This window comes from Carcharodon carcharias, chromosome 22 (assembly GCF_017639515.1).
Source record: "Carcharodon carcharias isolate sCarCar2 chromosome 22, sCarCar2.pri, whole genome shotgun sequence".
NCBI classification, from domain to species: Eukaryota; Metazoa; Chordata; class Chondrichthyes; order Lamniformes; family Lamnidae; genus Carcharodon; species Carcharodon carcharias.
The window spans coordinates 9,550,093-9,570,749 of NC_054488.1; the positions used below are offsets into that span (position 1 = coordinate 9,550,093).

The window sequence follows — 20,657 nt, forward strand, 5'->3', positions numbered from 1 at the left end:
CTCTTCCACAAACATGCACTCCTTCCACTACAGACAAACAGTTGCAGCAGTGTGTGTACCATCTACAAGATGCACTGCAGGAGCTCATCAAGGCTCCTTGGACAGCACCTCCTAAACCCACAACCATTACCATCTGGGACAAGGGCAGCAGACACACAGGAACACCGCCACCTGGAAGTTCCCCTCCAAGTCACTCACCATCCTGACTTGGAAATATATCGCTGTTCCTTCACTGTCGCTGGGTCAAAATCCTGGAACTCCCTCCCTAACAGCACTTTGGGTGTACCCACACCACATGGGCTGCAGCGGTTCAAAGCGGCAGCTCACCACCACCTTCTCAAGGGCAATTAGGAATAGGCAATAAATGCTGACCCAGCCAGTGACGCCTACATCCCGTAGATGAATAATAAAAAGTATATAGGTCCATGCAAGAGTGCTTGTAACGCATTGTGACTTCAAGAATCTCCTCATCTATGGCTGATGTTAAGGTAAAAGGCAACAACGTATACATGGAATCTAATGATTCATAAGACAGGTGTCTTAAGTCTCACATACAACAACCACTTGCAACACTGCTTACTTTACTAAAGTTAATTTATACTACTTAGCACAATTCAAGTAATATACTCCTCTGGTTATGGGAATAGACGTCTTTTTAAATAGTTTTCTTTAGCAGCTATGAATTGCAGTTTTGAAGACCATAGGCTGCATCTTCCGGTCGGTGAGCAGAGGGCAGAGGCCCTTCGCCGATGTGTAAAATAACGCGGGGTGACATCGGGCAGGCGTCCCAATGTCACCCCACACTATTTACACTTTTGGGTCGGCAGGCGTGCAGCCGACGACCTGTCAACAGCCTATTAAGGTTGAAAAATAATTGAAAAATCATTAATGGACCTGCCTGTCCAACCTTAATGTTGGTGGGCAGGCTGGGAGCCCTGGGGTGGGGGGGGGTTTCTGAAAAAACATGAAACCTCATCCACGGGCGGGATGAGGTTTCATGAGGGATTTTAAAAATTCAGAATATTTTAAAACACAAGTTATGGACACTGTCACATGAGGGGACATGGCAGCGAAATTTTTTTCTCAACTTTATTTAATGTTTCAAACCTGAGCTGATCTCCCCGAGGCAGCACTGTGCCTCAGGGAGATCTGTGCGTTCTTTCACACGCATGCGCAAAAGAGCGCACTGCCGGCTGAGGGAATCCGGCATCCCCCCCCCCCCCGACCCCCACCCCACCTGTACAGGGAGCGCATAGCGCTTCCAGGCGGACGTCACACTAGGCGGGCCTTAATTGGCCCGCCCACGTAAAATGGCAGCGCACTTCAACCCACCCATCCGCTCCAGCACATCCCTCCCCTCAACAGGGGGAAAATGTTGCCCCATGTGTGCAGTTTTGGCCGCCTTACCTAAGAAAGGCTATGCTGCTACAAAGGGAGTGCAGCGAGGGTTCACCAGACTGATTCCTGGGGTAGTAGGATTGTCGTATGAGGAGAGATTTGGGCTGACTTGGCCTGTATTCACTGCAGTTTAGAAGAATGGGGGGGGCGGGGGGGATTTCATTGAAGCTTATAAAATCCTGACAGGGCTGGACAGACTGAATGCAGCGATGTTTTTTTTCTCTGGCTGGGGCAGGGGGTGGGGTGTAGAACAAGGGGTCACAATCTCAGGATACGGGTTAGGCCATTTAGGACCGAGATGAGGAGAAACTTCTTTACTCACAGTGGTGAACCTGTGGAATTCTCTACCACAAAGGGCTGTGGAGGCCAAGTCACTGAATATATTGAAGAAGAAAATAAGACAGATTTCTAGGCTCTAAAGGCATTAAGGGGTATGGGGAGAGGAGAGGGATTATGGCATTGAGATAGAGGATCAGCCATGATCATACTGAATAGCGGAGCAGGCTCAAAGGGCCAAATGTCCTACTCCTGCTTCTATTTTTTCTATCTAATGATACAGTAATAAGAAAGTAAGTGATGTTAGATTTGTAGGTAGACAGCACCATGGAATTAGTACCATAATAACAGCGGTGGTGAAAAAATATAAGAAAACATGGTCAGTCTTCACATGAGTAGATAATTCATGCTCAGAGTTCTACCACTTCACTGTTTGAGTAGTTAGACAGGCTTTAAGGAACTTTTTTTTTGACTGAATTTTTTTGTTATGCCTTTGAAAATTGTTCAAATAAAGCTTCAACCACAGCCCAGTAGAGTAAAAGCAAAACTCATGATTTTTATTGAAGAATGTTTTGGGTTCAGGTTGATCATACAAAACAGAACATTAGCTCTTGTACAGTCCACCTGAATGAAGTAAAGGATGTTGAGGGAGCAAAGGTGCCATCTTGTGGGTGAAGGGTTACATCTAAACACGACATTAAAAAACACATTTTGCTAACATTAGTGCATTCGTATCTGACTCACTCAACATTTTTACCCCCTGTAGGATCTTAAGGAAATTGGTAACCACATCAAGAACAACATCTGGAGGGGAATACTGAGGTTGAACACAGTCTACTCTTTATTTGTGTGTATTTTCACATGCTGAGCAGCTCTTCAGTCATCTTCTTACGCGGCTTGCTTTGTAGTAGCATCCAGATTGGAACAGCTTGTGAAAGGCATCTGACATCTAGTAGACTGAACACACATTTAGCTCTCTGCATGCCCTTGTCTGTCCATACACATGGCAAACCTTCAATCATAGAACGCCTTGGTGCAGCTGTGGTCACAAGAAAAAAGATTTTAAAAATCCTCAATTCAAACTAAATAATTGGGAAGTTGGTATTTATCTTTTAACTTTATAATTAGATATGAAATTATTTTAAAAATAGTTGGTATACACAAAGCTTTAAAGGCAAAATTTTAACAGGCCACTGAGCATATTTAGATTTGTTCTGGAGAAATTCAATGCAGTAAAAATTATTATGGAATAATCTAACGTACAAGACATTCTCCTGAAACCAACTTCTGAACATCATCTGTAGCTGATTGATTCAACAGCAACCAAACAGACTGCAAATCCAAAACATTAGGCAGGTATGACAGCATTTGGACCAATGTGCCACTGCCTCTGAAATGTGGACCAACAGTGGGTGTCAGGTAAGAACCCTGACCTCACCTGAAAACAGGATGGTAGTAACACCACTCAGGTGTTGAACCCTCCATGGCACCAATTTATAAACCATCCCTGTTCATTTGCCTCCTACTGTATTGCTTTCAAGCTCAGGCTACAGGCCCCAGACTACCCATAAGCAAAACCATAGAGGATTGGCTAGTACTTAGGTAATGTGCTCTCCCTAAAGATTTTATTTCTATAAGTCCTGCTAAATATGGAATTAGTTTTTCCACAATGTTAATTCTAAAATGTCGTGTATTATCAGAGACACAGCAGACACCAGCTCAATGAGAAAATTGCTAAAATTTATGTTGTTTTTAAAAAGGTCAAGTTTTCACTTACGAAGAATGACTGCAAAGTAATTCTTTAAGGAAAATATTATTATATAAGATATCAACCACATTAATACTACTTAAAAATAAATAAATAAGCCGCCCCCCATCTATACTTTCGCTTCGCATTCTCTTCCAGCAAGGTTGGTTTGGGCAGGGGGGGTGGGGGGGGAACGCGGTGTGGGAAAAGGACAATCTGAATTACTGGCAGCTCCCAGCAGAGCTTCTCAACCCGCTGTAGTTCTGCAGAGCAGAACTCCTGCTACTAGCTTCTCCATCCCTCTGAGATAAAGTCAACTGCTATTGTGAAATGCACTTTTTAGAGGCTTGGTTCATACATAAAGGAATTCACTCACTGAAGAGAAAGGCAAAATTTGGATTTCAACATTATTCCTCTATGGTAGAGCTGCCAGGCTAAAAAAAGAAATTGTGCTGACTACAATCTAAATGAATCCTCATTATGATACCTAATGCCTATCATTGTTGGTTCTCTGTATCCTTGGTATGTTTCCTTAGAAAAAGATGAAAATTAATTCTCTTATACAGCCGCTAGATCTACAAAACATGCTTGAACAAATTATGTACATTATTTATAACTATTGGCCCAGAATTTGCTGCAATGGCATCAAGACTCACGTAAAACTTCTCAAGCATGGGTGCCTGCTCCAAACTAAAAGTGAAACTTCCAAGATCTATTACAAATTTATTATTTTTAGAAAGGGATTGTGAGTTAGGAGTTGCAACTGAGTGAAATCTGCTGTGCTTGCTTTTATTTTATTCAATCTTACTTATTTATTTGAATTGTAGTTATAGCTTGAGATATATATCTCAGAGTGCTATTTGTCTGCTGTGCAAAGATTGAGAGAACTTGGAGTAAACTATACCATTTCCAGTGATAAATTCAACAGTAAAAATGGTTTATTGCTTACCTGCAGTGATAAACTACTGAAATGTTGAGAATAGCTTTATTCTGATAATAATTATGCTAAAATAATTAAGGAGTTTGCAAACATTTCCCCACTCCTGTGTAAAACATTCCGTTAATGATATTGCAAGAACGGTTTCCATATGGGCTAACTTTACTTCATAACAGCACATGTGTAAGTTTGCTAAGTTTTAAGTCAAAAATAGTAACTACTTGCTAGGGCTGGTACCATCATCAATGATTGGGTTAGGTTTATGTAGGTTAATTAACAATAACTTCACTGAACTATATGGGCAAATGCTTTGGTCATGCAGACCGTACTTGACTTGTAACAAAAACAGGAAATGTTGGAAATACTCAGCATGTCAGGCAGCATCTGTGAAGAGTCAACTCTTGCTTCTTCACAGATGTTGCCTGACCTGCTGAGTATTTCCAGAATTCTCTTTTTATTTCAGGTTTCCAGCATCCACAGTATTTTGCCCTTAACTTGACCTATAATGAGGGGTTCAACACATGGCATCAAAAGAATCTGTCTGATTCAATCAGGTAACATCACATTGCAGCTGACAGTAAAATATAAGCAAACAATCTAAACATGAAAAAAGGAAAATTTGCAAAGAGGTTTATTTGCATGGGATGATGCTGGACAAAATCATATCAAAAACTTAATTTGGTTACAAACATTGATTTCTCATGTGCTAATGTACCTTAGTAGCGATTATTGGTTTTGGAACACCCATCAGATCACATAGGTGATTCCGCTGAGCTCGGACAGTGGGAAGATCAGCATCCCTGTTGTCAAAAGATATTTTCCATAAGTTAACTGTCTGTAACAAATTTACAATTGTTCACATTCTATGAACATGAACAGCACTTTTGTTAAGTGCAGCAACATTTAAAAAGGTTGAAACAATTGACAATAATGCATTCATAATATACATGGTTCAGCTACTGAACCTTGTTAACCTTGGCTGTAATTCAGGCACGCTCCTAGGGAAGTGTCGTGTGCTGAAAATTAATTCTCGGTATCCAATGACAAAACCACTCAAACTAGAATATGAATTCCTTTGCATTTTTCTTCATGACTCAAGAACTGCAACAGTAAGACACATTCAGCCTACTTTTGAGGATTTTCTTTCTCTCTCACCTCGTGGTGGTAGTAATTAATTGATGCCAACAATACCACATATTGACAGATCATTTACTATAAAGCCTTAGAATAATAACATTATTGTTCAGCATGCAAAGATATTTGAATTCTGGAATTTCACTACATTCCTCCACAACCCACACTGAAGGAGACACATGAAGCCGTCGGAAGCTTACCATGGTTAAACATATTTAAAACTGTACTGTTTCACGTTTTTTTTTTAGAGCTACAGCATTTTCAGCTACAGTTAGAAATGTAGCATTTTGACAATCATCCATGATGCTCAAAATTGCTCTATTATTTAGCGTACTTGCTAGAAAACCGATTACAAATGTTGAGAATTAGTTACTTCACAGCATAGGTTGAGAGGTTTAAAACCACACATGGAATTGCATTTTGAAAAGATTAAAATAGTTTGAAGTAACGAGCACAAGGCTGTGATAAATCTTACAGTAAGCAGAAGGCTTAGAGCATTACTTAAAGGACATTAATTAGATTTAAGGAGGCAAAATAAGAAACAGGTTGAAGAAAGTGGCCAAACTCTGCCAATGCCAGCTGGATGAGGTTAACCAAATCAATCCTTTCAACTAGACTCTGCTCTGTGCAAAGCATTCCAACTATTTAAATACTTGAGTTGATCCAATTTCCTGCAGTCTCTCAGCCATTACGTACTTTAACAGTCAAATACGTTATCAGATATTAGATAACTAATCTTACTGGCCTATGTGACACTCAGTATTTAATTCAGTGCAGATGAGAGTGCACTGGATGCTAGAATTCTTCTAACTCTTCCAACATCATAAACCTATATATGAAGTGGAAATAAAAATCCATCCAACATACAGTAAACTTTCATCTGGATGGCACTACTATTTTCCTTTATGTGTTCACTGCCATTTCACAGCTGTGTAGTACTCTACAAATAAAGAGAAACAGATGCTGTTCATTTTACAACTATTTCATTAATAACATCTGCACAACTACAATCTATGCATACATTGCATTTTTTTCAAAAAATTGTTTTTTTCCCCCTCTAGTGCCTGGTTCTCCTTTATGTACCTTTCCAGATTTCACATCTAAGCTATGGCTGTGAGGGCAGGTGGATGCCTGCACCATCTCAAGGAAACAGAATTGTTTTAGGAAAACTAAAACACAACAACAAAGTTTCAACAGGAGATTTTGAATAATGTGGACGAGTAAAAACTTTAAATACCTATTTAGTTTTGTGCACTCTGAGGATAAACATGTTAAACCTGTTACTAGAGCATAAAATGGCAAGTTTTAGTAATAGAGAAATGGACTGTGTCTTGTTCAACACATATATAAATATTCAGGAAGCTAAGCAGCAATTTCCATCTAAAGGGTGGAAAAACGAACATCCATCTTTGATTGCCATTTAGACTTAACTGCTTTCAACTTAACTGTCTGGTTACCATTTAAACATTACAAAGCAGCAAAATTCATTTTCTATGCTGCACTTTGGAACATTGCAAATGTTTTTTTAAAAATATTTTTTTATTGTGGTGCATTCCATGTAAGGGAGCAAAAACAGCTTGTAGACAAATCCTACCCTTGGAGAATAGAAAATGCATTGGTTAGGTTTACAGGCCAGACTTTCTCTCCAAGTTTAAGGTGGATGTGTGCAAAGGGTAAAAAAAAGCATGAATAATGATTGATTTAAAAAAAAAACGTTTTTGGATTTCAGTTAATATCTGTACTCATCCTAAACACAAGTACAAAGTGCTTTCGATGTGACTTGCAACCCTCTTGTTATGTCATCGATAATTCTATATTTTTTCCAAATTAAAAACACCATGATTTACGCTGTTTAAAGTCCCAGAATTTGAAGAGTGCCAGAAGATATATGTTTACCTCCTTACTTAGATGAACAAAAAGCAACATAATTCAAGGACTTAAGAAGTTTAACTCTTCTTTGATGGTCTTGATAACCTAGCCTTCTTTCTTAAGCTGTGTCAGATTTCCTAATTCTCTGGTGCTGCTATCTTATAATTGCACAAATGTAAATTACAATATCTGCAGAATAGAGAACTTAAGCTTGATGACAGAGTTAGTCCCAATTCATCTTTTATTGTTCAGAAAGACCTTCACGATTACAGATAATGTTATGATTGTGAGGTTTATAAGATTGTTACGTTTTGGAAGTGTCTCTTTAATTTAAGGCGAAATGAAGGGGATCATGTGGCCTGTTCTGAAGCGTGCCTGATGGTAAGCTTGGGTGGTTTGACTGTTTGAGATCAGGGGAAGGATTAGATTGTTTTACTGGGAAGAAGGCGCAAGGAGATGATGGCAGCAGCCTGTGTATTAACAGTGGAGTCTGAGAGCCTCCAAAGTCTCAGGGAAGAGTTGAAAATTGTCAGGTTGTGAACAGTTGTGCTTTAAATTGTCCATTTTTTTCATGGTGAGATTTGGGCTCTCAAGGATATCTAATTAGCATTTCTACCTAGATACAAGGTCCATTTGATTCACATTGCTATGGAAAAGGATGCAGAGGAAGCTAAAGATCAGGTTACAAGCTTTGTTAGTACTTCACAGACAGTATTTTTAAGTCTGCCTGGATCCGGGAGGAAGGGAGCAGCTGGAGGCAAAAAAAAGTCTCTTACGGTAGGAATGTGAGTGGAAACTTGTGCTCATATTGAAAAGACCAAATTTGTGGGGAGTTAAAACGAGGTTGGAAGAGTTGCCTACCTTGGGCTACAGGGGGAATCTCCAGGAAAAGTAAACTTCATTGTGAAAGACAGTTCTAAGATTGCAAGTTTGTAGACTGAGAAAAGAACAAGAATAAACCCTCAGGAGCTAAGAATCACTTTGGATTGATTCTGGGAAAATACATAAAAGATAGTGTAAAGTAAACCACTGAAGTGTGTGTTTTCGGTTGGGCTAAGAATAAGGAGGAGGATATTGCATTCTGTGGTTTAAATTATAAGTTGCCTACAAAGATAGTGCTTTTTTTAGTAGCTTTTTTTGCCATTTTTTTTACAGTAAACATTTTAAAATGTGAAATCTTGATGTGTCACTCAAAGCTATTAGCTGGAAATTCGAATTTCTTTTTAAAAGTTATTAGTCTCCACAGGTATTGTAACAATACTTGTAAGCTATGATTATTTATATCATACAAGACTGGCAAGACCTTTCAGCTTGTCTGCGATTGTAATAATAAGGAACAACCGCTTCAAAAATAACTTGTTTAAAAAAAACTTGCAATTATATAGCGCTTTTTGTGATTACTGGACATCTCAAAGCTCTTTACAGCCAGTGAAGTTGCTGCTGTAATATAAAAAACATGATAGCTAATTTCAGCTTAGCAAACTCCAACAAACAGCAATGTGAAACTGACCAGATAAATTGTTTTTTGTGTTGTTGACTGAAGGATAAATATTGGCTCAGACACCAGACTTCAAGGTTGGTTTGTATTTATTGAAGCACACTGAACACAACGCAAGGCTTACTTCCACAGCAAATGTCACTTACCAGTTGTTGTCGCTAAGGCTTGCCATCACTGCGTCCAATACCTCTGCATCAATGACATCATCATATGTTAAAAGCATTTCATACAGCTGGCTTGCGGTTGTCTTCCTTATCTGTGCAAAAGATTAATTAGAAAACAACTGCCATGAAACACAAAACCATCACTGAACAAGTCTGTCACTTCTAGGACTTTGCAAATGAAATACGATCACAAAAACTATCGTAGTGCTGGATTACATCAATTTACTAATATTCTTATTTACACTTGAAAATCAGAGTGATCAGGTGCAATAATACTATGGGCCGAATCTTCTGTTCGGTGTGTGGGGGTGGGCCTCGCAAGCCAACGTGTAAAATGACGCGCAGTGACGTCAGGCATGTGTCCCGATGTCACTGCACATCATTCTGATCTTCGGTTCGGCGGGTGCGCACCAGAGTCACAGACAGCTGCACGCCCGCTGATCTGTCAAAGGCCTCTTGAGGCCACTAATAAACTAATTAAAGCTGCCTGTCCAACCTTAAGGTTGACGGGCAGTCGAAGAGCCCAGGCAGCCTTCGCATTTCTCATGAAGCCTCTTCCAAGGGCGGGATGAGATTTCATGAAGGGTTTATTGATTGAATAAAAATTTTAATGAAAATTCATAAACATGTCCCAGCTCATGTGACACTGTCACATGAAGGCACATGTCTGAATAATATTTTTTTTTATTATTACCATCTTTGACACTGAACTTAGTCTCTGAGGCTCAGAACTGCTTCAGGGAGATTTCTGTGCTCTTTCGCGCGAATCCACGAAAGAGCACAGGCCCCGACTCTATCTCCTTCCTCCCGCCCGCACAGGTAGCGCTACCGGGCACGCGTCACACTGTACGGGCCTTAATTGGCTCACCCACATAAAACGGCGTAAAATTCTCCCCTATATTTTCATGGATCACCTACACTATGGAGGCAGTAAAACAAAGGATAGAATTTTACCAGCACTCTGGAGACAGATTGGGAAGCAGGGTGGCTTGGAAAACTCCCGGAAAACAGGAGGAAGCCCGGCATCTTTCAGCTGCCAAGGGGTATTCCTGAAAGTGGAAATGGCAGTGGCTTGGGCACCCGCTGAATGGAGGCAGATGGCCAATTAATTCAATTAGCTGGCCAAGTAATGGCCATTTTACCATGGGACCGGGATTTTTCTAGCATTGGCACGGCACCCTGCCCTGTGGAGAGATTGCCAGATACACCATGGCTTCCTGGGAGTGTGGGGCAGCCTTCCTTTCTGGCTGCTCCATGGCCCATGATGGGCACCCCTGTCAGCAATGCCCATTCCCGCGATTCCAATTCCAATGATGGGGGAATTCAACCTTCTGATTGCCAGGGCCTGCCGGCTTGGCCTAGGCACAAATAAAAGATTTTTTTGCTCGCCCTTTGAAGGTGCCTCAACATGGGCTAGCAGCTTCAAGAGGCTGCTCATTGTACTCAATTAGATGGCGACCTCTTAATTGGCTGCCTGTGGTAATATCGACCCTGCAAGCTCAGGGCCCGCTTTTGATCCACTGATGGGACTTCCTGAAGGTAAAATTCAGCCCAAATACATTAACATAAATTGCCTTTTCCACTATAAACTGTAATTGCACTTATAATCCTTACTCCTTGACTAGTAGCAGTTATTAATTGTTCATCATGAGCTGAAATAATTGTTATATTGCTCATCCACTGAGTCATGTATTCAACCATTACAGATTCTTTCTTGGGACATGGGTGTCGCCGGCTAGGCCAGCAATTATTGCCCATCTCTAATTGCCCTTGAGAGGGTGGTACTGAGCTGCCTTCTTGAACCACTACAGTTCATGTGGTATAGGTACACCCACAGTGATGTTAGGGAGGGAGCTCCAGGATTTTCACCCCACGACAATGAAGCAATGGTGATATAGTTCTAAGTCAGGATGGTGCGTAGCTTGGAAGGGAGCTTGCCGTTGCTGGTGTTCCCATGCAAATGCTGCCCTCGTTCTTCTAGCTGGTAGAGGTCTTGGGTTTGTAAGGTGCTGTCAAAGGAGCTTTGGTGAGTTGCTGCAGTGCACCTTGCACACTGTGCATTGGTGGTGGAGGGAGTGGATGTTGAAGGTGGTGGACGTGGTGCCAATCATGCGGGCTGCTTTGTCCTGGATGGTGTTGAGCTATGTGAATGCTGTTGAAGCTGCACTCATCAAGGCAAGTGGAGAGTATTCTGTCACACTGCTGACTTGTGCCTTGTAGATGGTGGGCAGGCTTTGGGGAGTCAGGTGGTCAGTTACTCTCTGCAGAATTCCAAGACTCTGACTTGCTCTTGTAGCCACAGTATTTACATGGCTGGTCCAGTTCAGTTTCTGGTCAATGGTAACTCCCAGGATGTTGATAATGGGAGATTCAGCTATGACAATGCCATTGAATATCAAGGGGAGATGGTTGGATTCTCTCTTTTTGGAGATGGTCATTGCCCGGCACTTGTCCGGCACAAATGTTACTTGCCACTTATCAGCTGAAGCCTGAATGTTGTCCAGGTCTCACTGCATGTGGGTACTGGCTGCTTTCAGTATCTGAGGAGTCGCAAATGGTGCTCAATATTGTGCAATCACCAGCGAACAGCTCCACTTGCTTTTTCCACTATAAACTGTAATTTACTTCTGAACTTATGATGGAGGGAAGGTCATTGATGAAGCAGCTAAAGATGGCTGGGCCTAGGTCACAACTCTGAGGAACTCTTGCAGTGATGTCCTGGGACTGAGATGATTGACCTCCAACAACCACAACAATCACACTTTGTGCTAGGTATGACCCCAACCAGTGGAGAGTTTTCCCCAATTCTAATCAATTCTAGTTGTGCAAGGGCTCCTTGATGCCACACTCATTCAAATGCTGCCTTGATATCAAGGGCAGTCACTCTGACCTCATCTCTTGAGTTTAGCTCTTTTGTCCACGTTTGGACTAAGGCTATAATGAGGTCAGGAGCTGAGTGACCCTGACAGAAATCAAACTGAGCATCAGTGAGCAGGTTATTGCTGAGTAAAATGGCTTAGCAATGCATTGAACACGATTCTATGCATAAATGTATTCCTTTGTCACATTGAATTACGTAGAATTACTCTCCTCACATTCTAACTATCTCACATCAACCTTTTAGCATAGCCTCCTACTCCTTTTTCTCTCAAGTGCTTGCCTAGTTTCATTTTGAATGCATCTAAGTTATCCGCCTCAACCACTACCACTGTGGTTGCAAGTTCCACATTCTAACCACTCTGAGTAAAGAAATTTCTTGCTATTTCCCTATTGAATTTATTAATAACTGCCTTATGATTATGACCTTTGGTTTTGCATTCTCCTACAAGTGGAAACATTCTCTTCACATCTACCCTCCAAGCCATTCAAAACTTTAAAGGCCTCTATCAGGTCACCTCTAAGTCCTCTCTTTTCTAAGAAGCCCCAACATCTTCAATCTTTCACAATAATCTCTCAGTTCTGGTTCAATCTTGTGAATCTTTTTTGTACTTTCTCCAGTGCTTCTATATCCTTTTTGTAGTTTGGAGGTATGACCTGACATATAACACTAACATTACTTTTTAATTTGATGATCCTAGAAATACATCCATAGCATATTGATGGCTTTGATGACCTGCAATGTTGCTTTGAATGATTTGTTCACATTTATCCTTAGATCCCCTTTTCTTCTACCCCATTTAGTTTCTTATATTCTAAGGGCTTCCGTGGAGCATAATCACCAGCATGGACTGATTGGGCTGAATGGCATTTTCTGTGCCGTATATCCTATGTAATCTTTTGTTATATTCTAAAATGTTAGTGATGGTTCTATATTTCCTATCAAAGTGCATCAACTCACACTTACCGATGTTAAAGCTCATTTGCCACTTTACTGTCTGTCTGCAAGTTTTCTACTGTCTTCTTGAATTATGTTTCATTCTTCCTTAGTGTTAGCTATGCCCAACCCAGTTTGGTAGTATTGGCAATTTTGATTGAGTCACTTGTTTCCAAGTCCGAATCATTTATGTAAACTATTAATAACAGTAGTCCCAGCACTGATCTTTGAGGGAACAACGATTGCTACCTTCCTCCACTCTGAATAACTACCCCTTACTCCTACTCTCTGCTTTCTATTTTTAGGCAAGTTGTTTTCCATTCAGCTATCTAGCCCCCTTACTCACTGTGTCCATGAGGTACATTGATGGTGACGTGATTAGTTTATTCAGGAACCAATCATTGACTTTAGTTGTTTCCTACTCCAGTCCATGCTGACTATCAAGAGGATAGTGGTAGAGGGAAAAGGGGAGAAAACTATGGTCAGCTCTTAAACAGAAAATGTAAGGTGTTTTGTAATGGGGTCTGCTTGATTTTCATTACTCATTACCTGATCCTCAGAATTGGTTAATGGCAGTAAGTTGTATTTTTTCAACAACTAACTCCTAAAGGAAAACTACATTTGCTGTTGCTTACTTATGGATAAATACTTTCAATTTCCATGTCTTACCTAATGATTTCACTTTGCTTTTAACATCAGACTATAATCAGCTTTAAAGTCAAATAACTTATGCACTCTCACCAAAAATATGCATCATTTTGAACATATGTGCTGTTTAACATTTTTTAATAAAACATTACAACTTTTACATTTTTAGATCCAGAGACCATCCTGGTTTAATTTCACTATTTAACAACCTAAGCTTTCAAGATGGACATTCAGAAGACAGAATTTTCACTCCAGTTTTAATTGGACGCAAGCATTGTAATTCTTACGACCATTTGTAAAATTCAAACTACAAATATCTAAAAGTACATAACCACTGCATAGGAGGTGCAAGCACTAAAAATTCCACGGAGTCAAGGTCATGTGTTAAAATATCTTGAAGCCACGTGCTTTCTGCTAATTTTCAACAGTATGGGTAGCAAATATGGGTAAAATATTGAACTAGATGACACAGCTCATTAACACATACATTAAAATAAAAACTAGTGGCTTAAATGAAAAGCTCTCCCCTTTGAAGGTATTTACTGACTCAAGTGTTTCCTTCACTGCAGATTTGGCTTCAGAAAAATTGGACTCCTTCCAAAGACCACATGACTGTTAACAGCTGTTAGAGCAGCCATAGCCAATCAAACAATGCATCGCCTCTCTTCTGTAAAACTGCTAAATCTCTGTCTGATGCATTTACTATCCTACTTGTTAGGTGGTTATGATCACCTTAAGCATTTGTTGCCATGGCAAACTTCCATTGTAGCATGAAGCAAAGCATGAACTGATGCAAAAGTAACGTTCTGTTACTGCCACAAATTTATAAAGTCGGATAAGTACCTTTGCACATCCTTTTGTGTTTTCACTAGTCACACTGTGTTGTTTTGCTCTATTTCTCCTTACAGAAACAGCATGATACATAACCTCTGGAGAATTATACCACATTGACATGAACTAATGTATCGCTCCTGCAATTTTAATATAATTGAATAATGCATACAAACTGAAGATTACTTACACATTGATGTGAACTGCACAATGCATTTATGATAAGAGTGTGAATTCATCTGCCAAAAAAAAACCTCAAGCAGCCTGTAGCTTTTTACTGGTCTCTCATATTGAAAACATACAAATCAACTAGCCTCTATCACAAAACTGTTATTTCTGAAGAAATGAAATAAATTAGCGAGTGCTTACTATTGGGAAGGGGTAACACAACAGGAGCAAAAGCTGGAAGAGAACGTTCTTTCTGATTTCACCTTGGAACTGAATAAGACCACAGAACCTGCAAGACAAGTCAAATCGGAGTAGGTATAATTATACAAAAATACAAATTTCAATTAGAACGTTTGTGTATTGAGGTCTTCATAATGTAAAAGCACCTTAAGGACCAGTGTGTGAGAAGTCACGAATTGTAAGTAAAGCGTATATTTTTCACATTTGCCCAATATCACCAAAAACCGAATTGACTGCCCAAACAGTATTCTGGAACAGTATTCTACAGTACAGTCAAGTACTAGGAACTTAAATTATCTGAAGTAGTTTCTATCTCTTGCACAGAATGGCCACATTTAGTTTCTCAAACTGGTTGGAGATCCTAAAGTTTTAGGCAACTTTACCAATTGCAATGCTATTATTATAGTTAGTGCACAGAGTTTTATATGGAATATTTATTATTTAAATGTGTCAAAAAATCAATTGCATTTAAAGAATACCAGAATTCAGAAGAGGGATTGGAACATAATTTTCAAAAAAGTAGTAATTAAACAGTTCATATTTTCCTAAACTGCAGTAACACTTTTTTCACCAATTCTTCTCCGATATCTTAAATCCTCTTCAACACTATTACCACTATTAAGAGAAGTGCAACAGAAGAGAAAATATAAAGACATTGCTTCAACTAAGATGAGCTTGTTGTTTTAGTAGGGAATAAATTGCAGAAAGTAATGTACTGCTAACTTCAAGGTCAGGGTTTCATGTTGACACATCACAAGCCAAAGTAAGATTTTGTAAAAAATGTAGACAAAATACATTCACCTCTTGAACAGATCAATATTTAAATACTATCTTTAGCCACTAATTCTCAAAATTCAGTTCATTCATACATTCTTTAAGGTACAATTAAAAAATTCTTTAAATTGCTAGTTCGCTCAACTTCTTAACAAAGTTTAACAAAAATTGTCAGCAGATCATAGATGGCATCTGAATATAATATTTTGGATTATGCCTCGTGGCACAATATTGATGCATGTCCAATGGAATATTGTGCACAAAAACAAATATATGCAAATCCACATAAACATACAGGCATGAAGTTTATGTAAAAACACAAAAAACACAAAAACCAAGCTTTTCTATAAGGAGCTCCCACATACTGATCCAGTGCACGCATTGGAAAGTTTACCGAGGAGGATGGACAATGATCGTATCCTTCCCTCCTTGTCACTTCTCTTCCCCCATTGGCCCAGAAATATTTTTAAAATATTCACGCATCATTCTATTTGGTATAATCAGTAGCTATTGTTAGCTTCAGTCTTTCAGTGGGCATAATGCTCCAACTGCCACGCAAAGTTACATGGCAATGCTTTTGGATATTAATTTATGACTCTCTCTCTTCAAACATGCTTTACATATTACTAATTACCATCAGCATTTAAATCAGGAATACAGAATTAACGATTTTTTTGGAACACCGGTCAACTTTTGCCTGCCTGGGGTACAAAATGGTTAAATATTTAATTAACTTTACTGACAGAGGTGCAGAAATATAACTTTCAAGAGAAGTAGCCTGCTGGTTTTACTTTCCCACGGGAAATTTGCATGTTGAAAAACGAGGCCTATTCTGAACTTGTGCGAACATGCTCTGGAGTTTCTCTTCATCCATTCTGTCACTAATATTGTTAATTATGTATTTACAACCCGTGACATGAGTAATGTTAAAACTGTAATGCTACACTCCTGCTGTCTGTTGGAAAGAAAGTAATTTCAATCCTGTAAGTAACATTGCATTTCTTTGATCTTCACCTCTGTTTTATATTACTAATGTGATGCATGTCCAATGGAATATATGCCAGGGTCCTTTATTAATTTATAATATATATCTGAGAATATGTAAATTAATAAAGGGATATTTTTACCTTGTTTGCCTAAGTGGGACCTAACATCCATCCCTTATGTTGGCATGAGTTACACCGTACATACCTTATATGTAGCTGATTGTAATATTTGTGTCTTTATATTACGATACAGTACTATGATATTATTAGCATGATGGGTCAAAATGGTATTCATCAGAATAGTTTGTAGTTACCAGGTTGCTGTACATTTCTGAACATACTCAAGTTAGTGCACCAAATTCTGAACTTTGAGATCGGGGTATAAATCACAAATTTGATAGGCATATGTTGTTCCCCCAACAAAAACAGTTTGCTAACTTAAGCCAAATCAATAAGGGAACAGTGCCTGCTGCCTTGAGGTGCTGCTGATCAGAGGAAATTGCTCCTCATGTTTGTTGCTTGATCAACCAAGGAATAGCACTGTTAAAATCTTTCAAGAAGGGTTCAAGGACCCATCTTTCTTGTCCAAGAAGGGCCAAATCTAAGAAAGACAAGCTTGGGGTGGTTTAGGGGAAATACATTGATGAAGTATTACTGCAGACTTTACTATTAGTGTCGGAATGATCAGATTAAGTCAGCTTTGTGGACAGAAGCCAATTAATGAATATTACAGGCACTAAATCTGGCAGAAAGTGATAATGAAGCCCTATCTTTACTTATTATAAAATTTGTAACTTTTCACTCACTGATGGTAACAACACCAACTTTCCAGTAACTATGGTAGAAAATTTTGCGCCAATCACAAAGAGGCGAGGGAATCTATTTACACAGTCTTAACAAAAACCTAGATTATTTGCCTTCTAAACAACTCTAGATGCATTTACATATCCTGCAAAGTTAAATTTTCCCACAATTGATCAGGGCAACAACTATCAAAAGTACAAGCTGTATAAGACCACAACCACCTCCAACACTGCACCCTCCCCCACCCCCACCCCCACCACCCCACCCACCAACCGGGTCTCATCAAGCTACCCACCAATCCTGGTTGTGAAGGCTCTTATCTCATCAATGAGTTGAGTAAATGGCTTTTAGAGGCATACAAAAGTGCTTTTCCTTTGATTTTTCCTGCCTCCATATAATGAAAAGCTTTGCTGGCACTATAATTGCCAGCTGTGATGTTAACTCAATATGCGGAGTACCATAGATGGTCTTATCATTTCGCAGGCAAGTACAACTTACTGTTTTCTTCAAGGTATTCATAGTTTACTTAATCAGATTTAATTTCACAGTAATATATTAGTTTCTGTGCCACATCCCAACTCCCCCCCCCCCGCCCCAAAGAAAAGTGTGGGGTTCTGTAGCTTAAAAACCAGCCAAATTGGTTGTGTTTAATGTGGCATACACAAATTATGTTATGACTTACACATAACGTGTCCAATTTGCACTCCCAAAACCACACAGTCTAAATGATCAAGTCTGATGTAATTGCAGAAACCATGAATGATTCAGTTCCATGGCAATCCCAATTATAGACAGTGAAGAAGGAACCCTAATCGGAGAAGAAAAGATAGTGGATGTCTGGATCTACTCACACTGAAATGCTAGCTCGCAGTTTCTGGACATCTTTGGACTTCCGGATTTCCTCCTTGCAGAGGGAAAGCAACTCTTTAGCATAGAAGTTACTGAGAAACAAACAGAAACAAAACATCAAACCTAATTTGCAGGAACTGTATTTGTGCTACTTCAGCGTGAAAACACTGCACCACTGTGTTCTGGAGGACATTTTCACTGATAGATGTCCTATTGCTCTAACTTTTCCTTTTGTCAGTATTGATCTATAATAAACAGAAAGTTACCCATAACCAATCCTTGCCCTTGCGTAATATTTCCCACCAATATTATATTTCCCACCAAGCACCATATTTGATTAATATTACAGGTAACCAAATTCAGTTTTTTTTTACTCCAGTGTCCTGAAGCTGCTCATCTTTACATTTGTGTACATGGGAAATAACTATAAGGAACACTGAAGTGATAAGTGCCCATCCATTTATATTTAAAGAAAAAGATATAAAATAAATAGAAAGGCAAAAAAAACGCACAAATGACAGAAAATGTTCACAAATTCTTACTAAAAGTAAATTTTGTTCACTTTAAACTGAAGATTCAAGTATATGAGTAAGCTGCTTGCCTCTCCTTGCTAGAGGACACGCACTTCTGAGCATCATGTCAAGATATGGTGAGGGTGGTGGGTGGGGGAGGTGGTGCAGAAGGCGACGAGAAATGGTTTCAAAATGGATTTGCTCCAAGACACCCAAATGTAACTTAGGTCCACATATATATCACCACACAATGATTATATTAATAGTAAAATAAATGACACTTTTAAAGCACATTCAAACAAAACAGTGAAGCTTCTAAAAGGTTTAAAGAAGCTAAAAAGTGTGTTATAAAACAAACTGTGATATGACAACAGACTATATAAGCCATTGGAGTGCAGATGAAGTCCAGTTTCAAGTCACAAATTGATCTACTTTGCTTTAAGACAATATTATAAAAGTTGCTGCCCTTATACTACAGCTTAAGGTTTGCCAGATGAACTCATGTAAAAAATATTACAGATAAAATTATTGCCAGGAGCTTCCCTGATTGCCCAGTGGGTTAAATTATCATGTGGTATGGTGCTGGACTATATACAGCAGCAAATTCTTAAATTTAATCCCTGTTAGCCAGGTGTTGGAGCTGTTACATTTGGCCTGTGTAAATCCAAACGGAGAAAAATACTATGTGGACTTTTGACAGTTAGTTAGCTCTAATACTAATAGCTGTGAATAACACATCTATATTAATACATTGCAATGTAAGACAGTCATAATGTCCATGTTTCTATATAGATTAAAGAAATTATCAACCACCACTGGTAACCATCCAGTGCTTTTTATTGGAAAGCGCACGTGTGATATTAGATGAAGACAGGACTTCAACTTGGCTATGTAGAACACTCACAGCCTAGGCAAACTGACAAAGAATGGTTACTTGGGAGAGGTGCTAGAGTGATGCATATGCCCAACAAGTATACACCAGTGCGAGGGAAGTCCGGCAAGGAAATTTAGAGGAAGAATTGTGAATCATATTGCAATGGGCATAGGTAATAGGGTGTATTATTACAAGCTTGAAGTTTAGGGGAAAGCAGGAAAAAACTATTCATTATTAAGCATCATTTTATTTTGCCAGACAGAAGGTAAAAGAGATTTCTTCCCTCCCTTTCCGTAAACATCATTCCCTGCAATTCACTTCTTTCTTTCTTCCTTCCCATAAGATGCTTCAACATGCTGGCATGTGATTGCATGGGTCCCAGCAACCTCAACCAAGTAGCCAAACATCATGCAAGCCTAGCCACTCAGTGTCTGAAGACTATTTAATAGTATGGAACATCAGATGAACCCAACTCAGTCCTCATCTGGCATCCATGCCAGTGCATTTCCCAGCAGTGACATGGAGTGATGAGGATTGAGCCCTAATGTATTGAGATCAACTGCAATGCCCTAGCTGAGAACTGCTAACTCAGAATAGACCATGGAATAAACTTGGATCCTCGTTTGTTTGTATGCCTTGGTACATACACATTAAGAGGTGTATCTATCCACAAGGCCTACAGGGCAGAAAGGGACAGATTTTAAAATGGAAGATATCAGGTTAAAGATTGGTAAAGCAAAAAAGGAATAGAGATTTAAAAAAAGGAAAGCAGTACAAAGTGGGCATGGTAAATAGATCAAGAACAGAGTTAGAGGAAGCAGGAGCGAAGGAATGAAAATAAGTAATTCCATGGGGGACATGGATTAATGAAAACAACAATCTTGCATTTATATAACCACTTTCACATCCTCAGAGCATCCAAAAAAGACCACAAATTTACATTTTTTGTACAAAGTTATAATAATTCAACAGGATCTCCAAATATAAATTAACAGATGATTTTCTTACTTTAATCTATTTTAACTTTCTTTCTTGCTTCACTATTCTTTCCTATGCCACTCTCCTAAATTTGGCATGGTAAGTAAGCAGGACTGAGAGCAATAATGCCCTGTTAGCCGGCTTACAGAAGCAAAG

General features: G+C 39.2%; 1 protein-coding gene across 1 annotated transcript in view; it reads right to left on the bottom strand.

The window, feature by feature from the left end:
• Nucleotides 1–2,205: 2,205 nt before the first annotated feature.
• The window catches only part of tbcd (tubulin folding cofactor D), a 268,520-nt gene continuing 250,068 nt past the window's right edge, over nt 2,206–20,657 (bottom strand). Inside the window, exons 35-39 of the mRNA XM_041216683.1 lie at nt 18,140–18,229; nt 14,686–14,773; nt 9,006–9,115; nt 5,074–5,158; nt 2,206–2,713 (exon numbers count right to left, since the gene is read on the bottom strand). Coding sequence (XP_041072617.1) covers nt 2,693–2,713; nt 5,074–5,158; nt 9,006–9,115; nt 14,686–14,773; nt 18,140–18,229 — 394 coding nt within the window. The 3' untranslated portion in view covers nt 2,206–2,692. The remainder of the gene's footprint in view (nt 2,714–5,073; nt 5,159–9,005; nt 9,116–14,685; nt 14,774–18,139; nt 18,230–20,657) is intronic.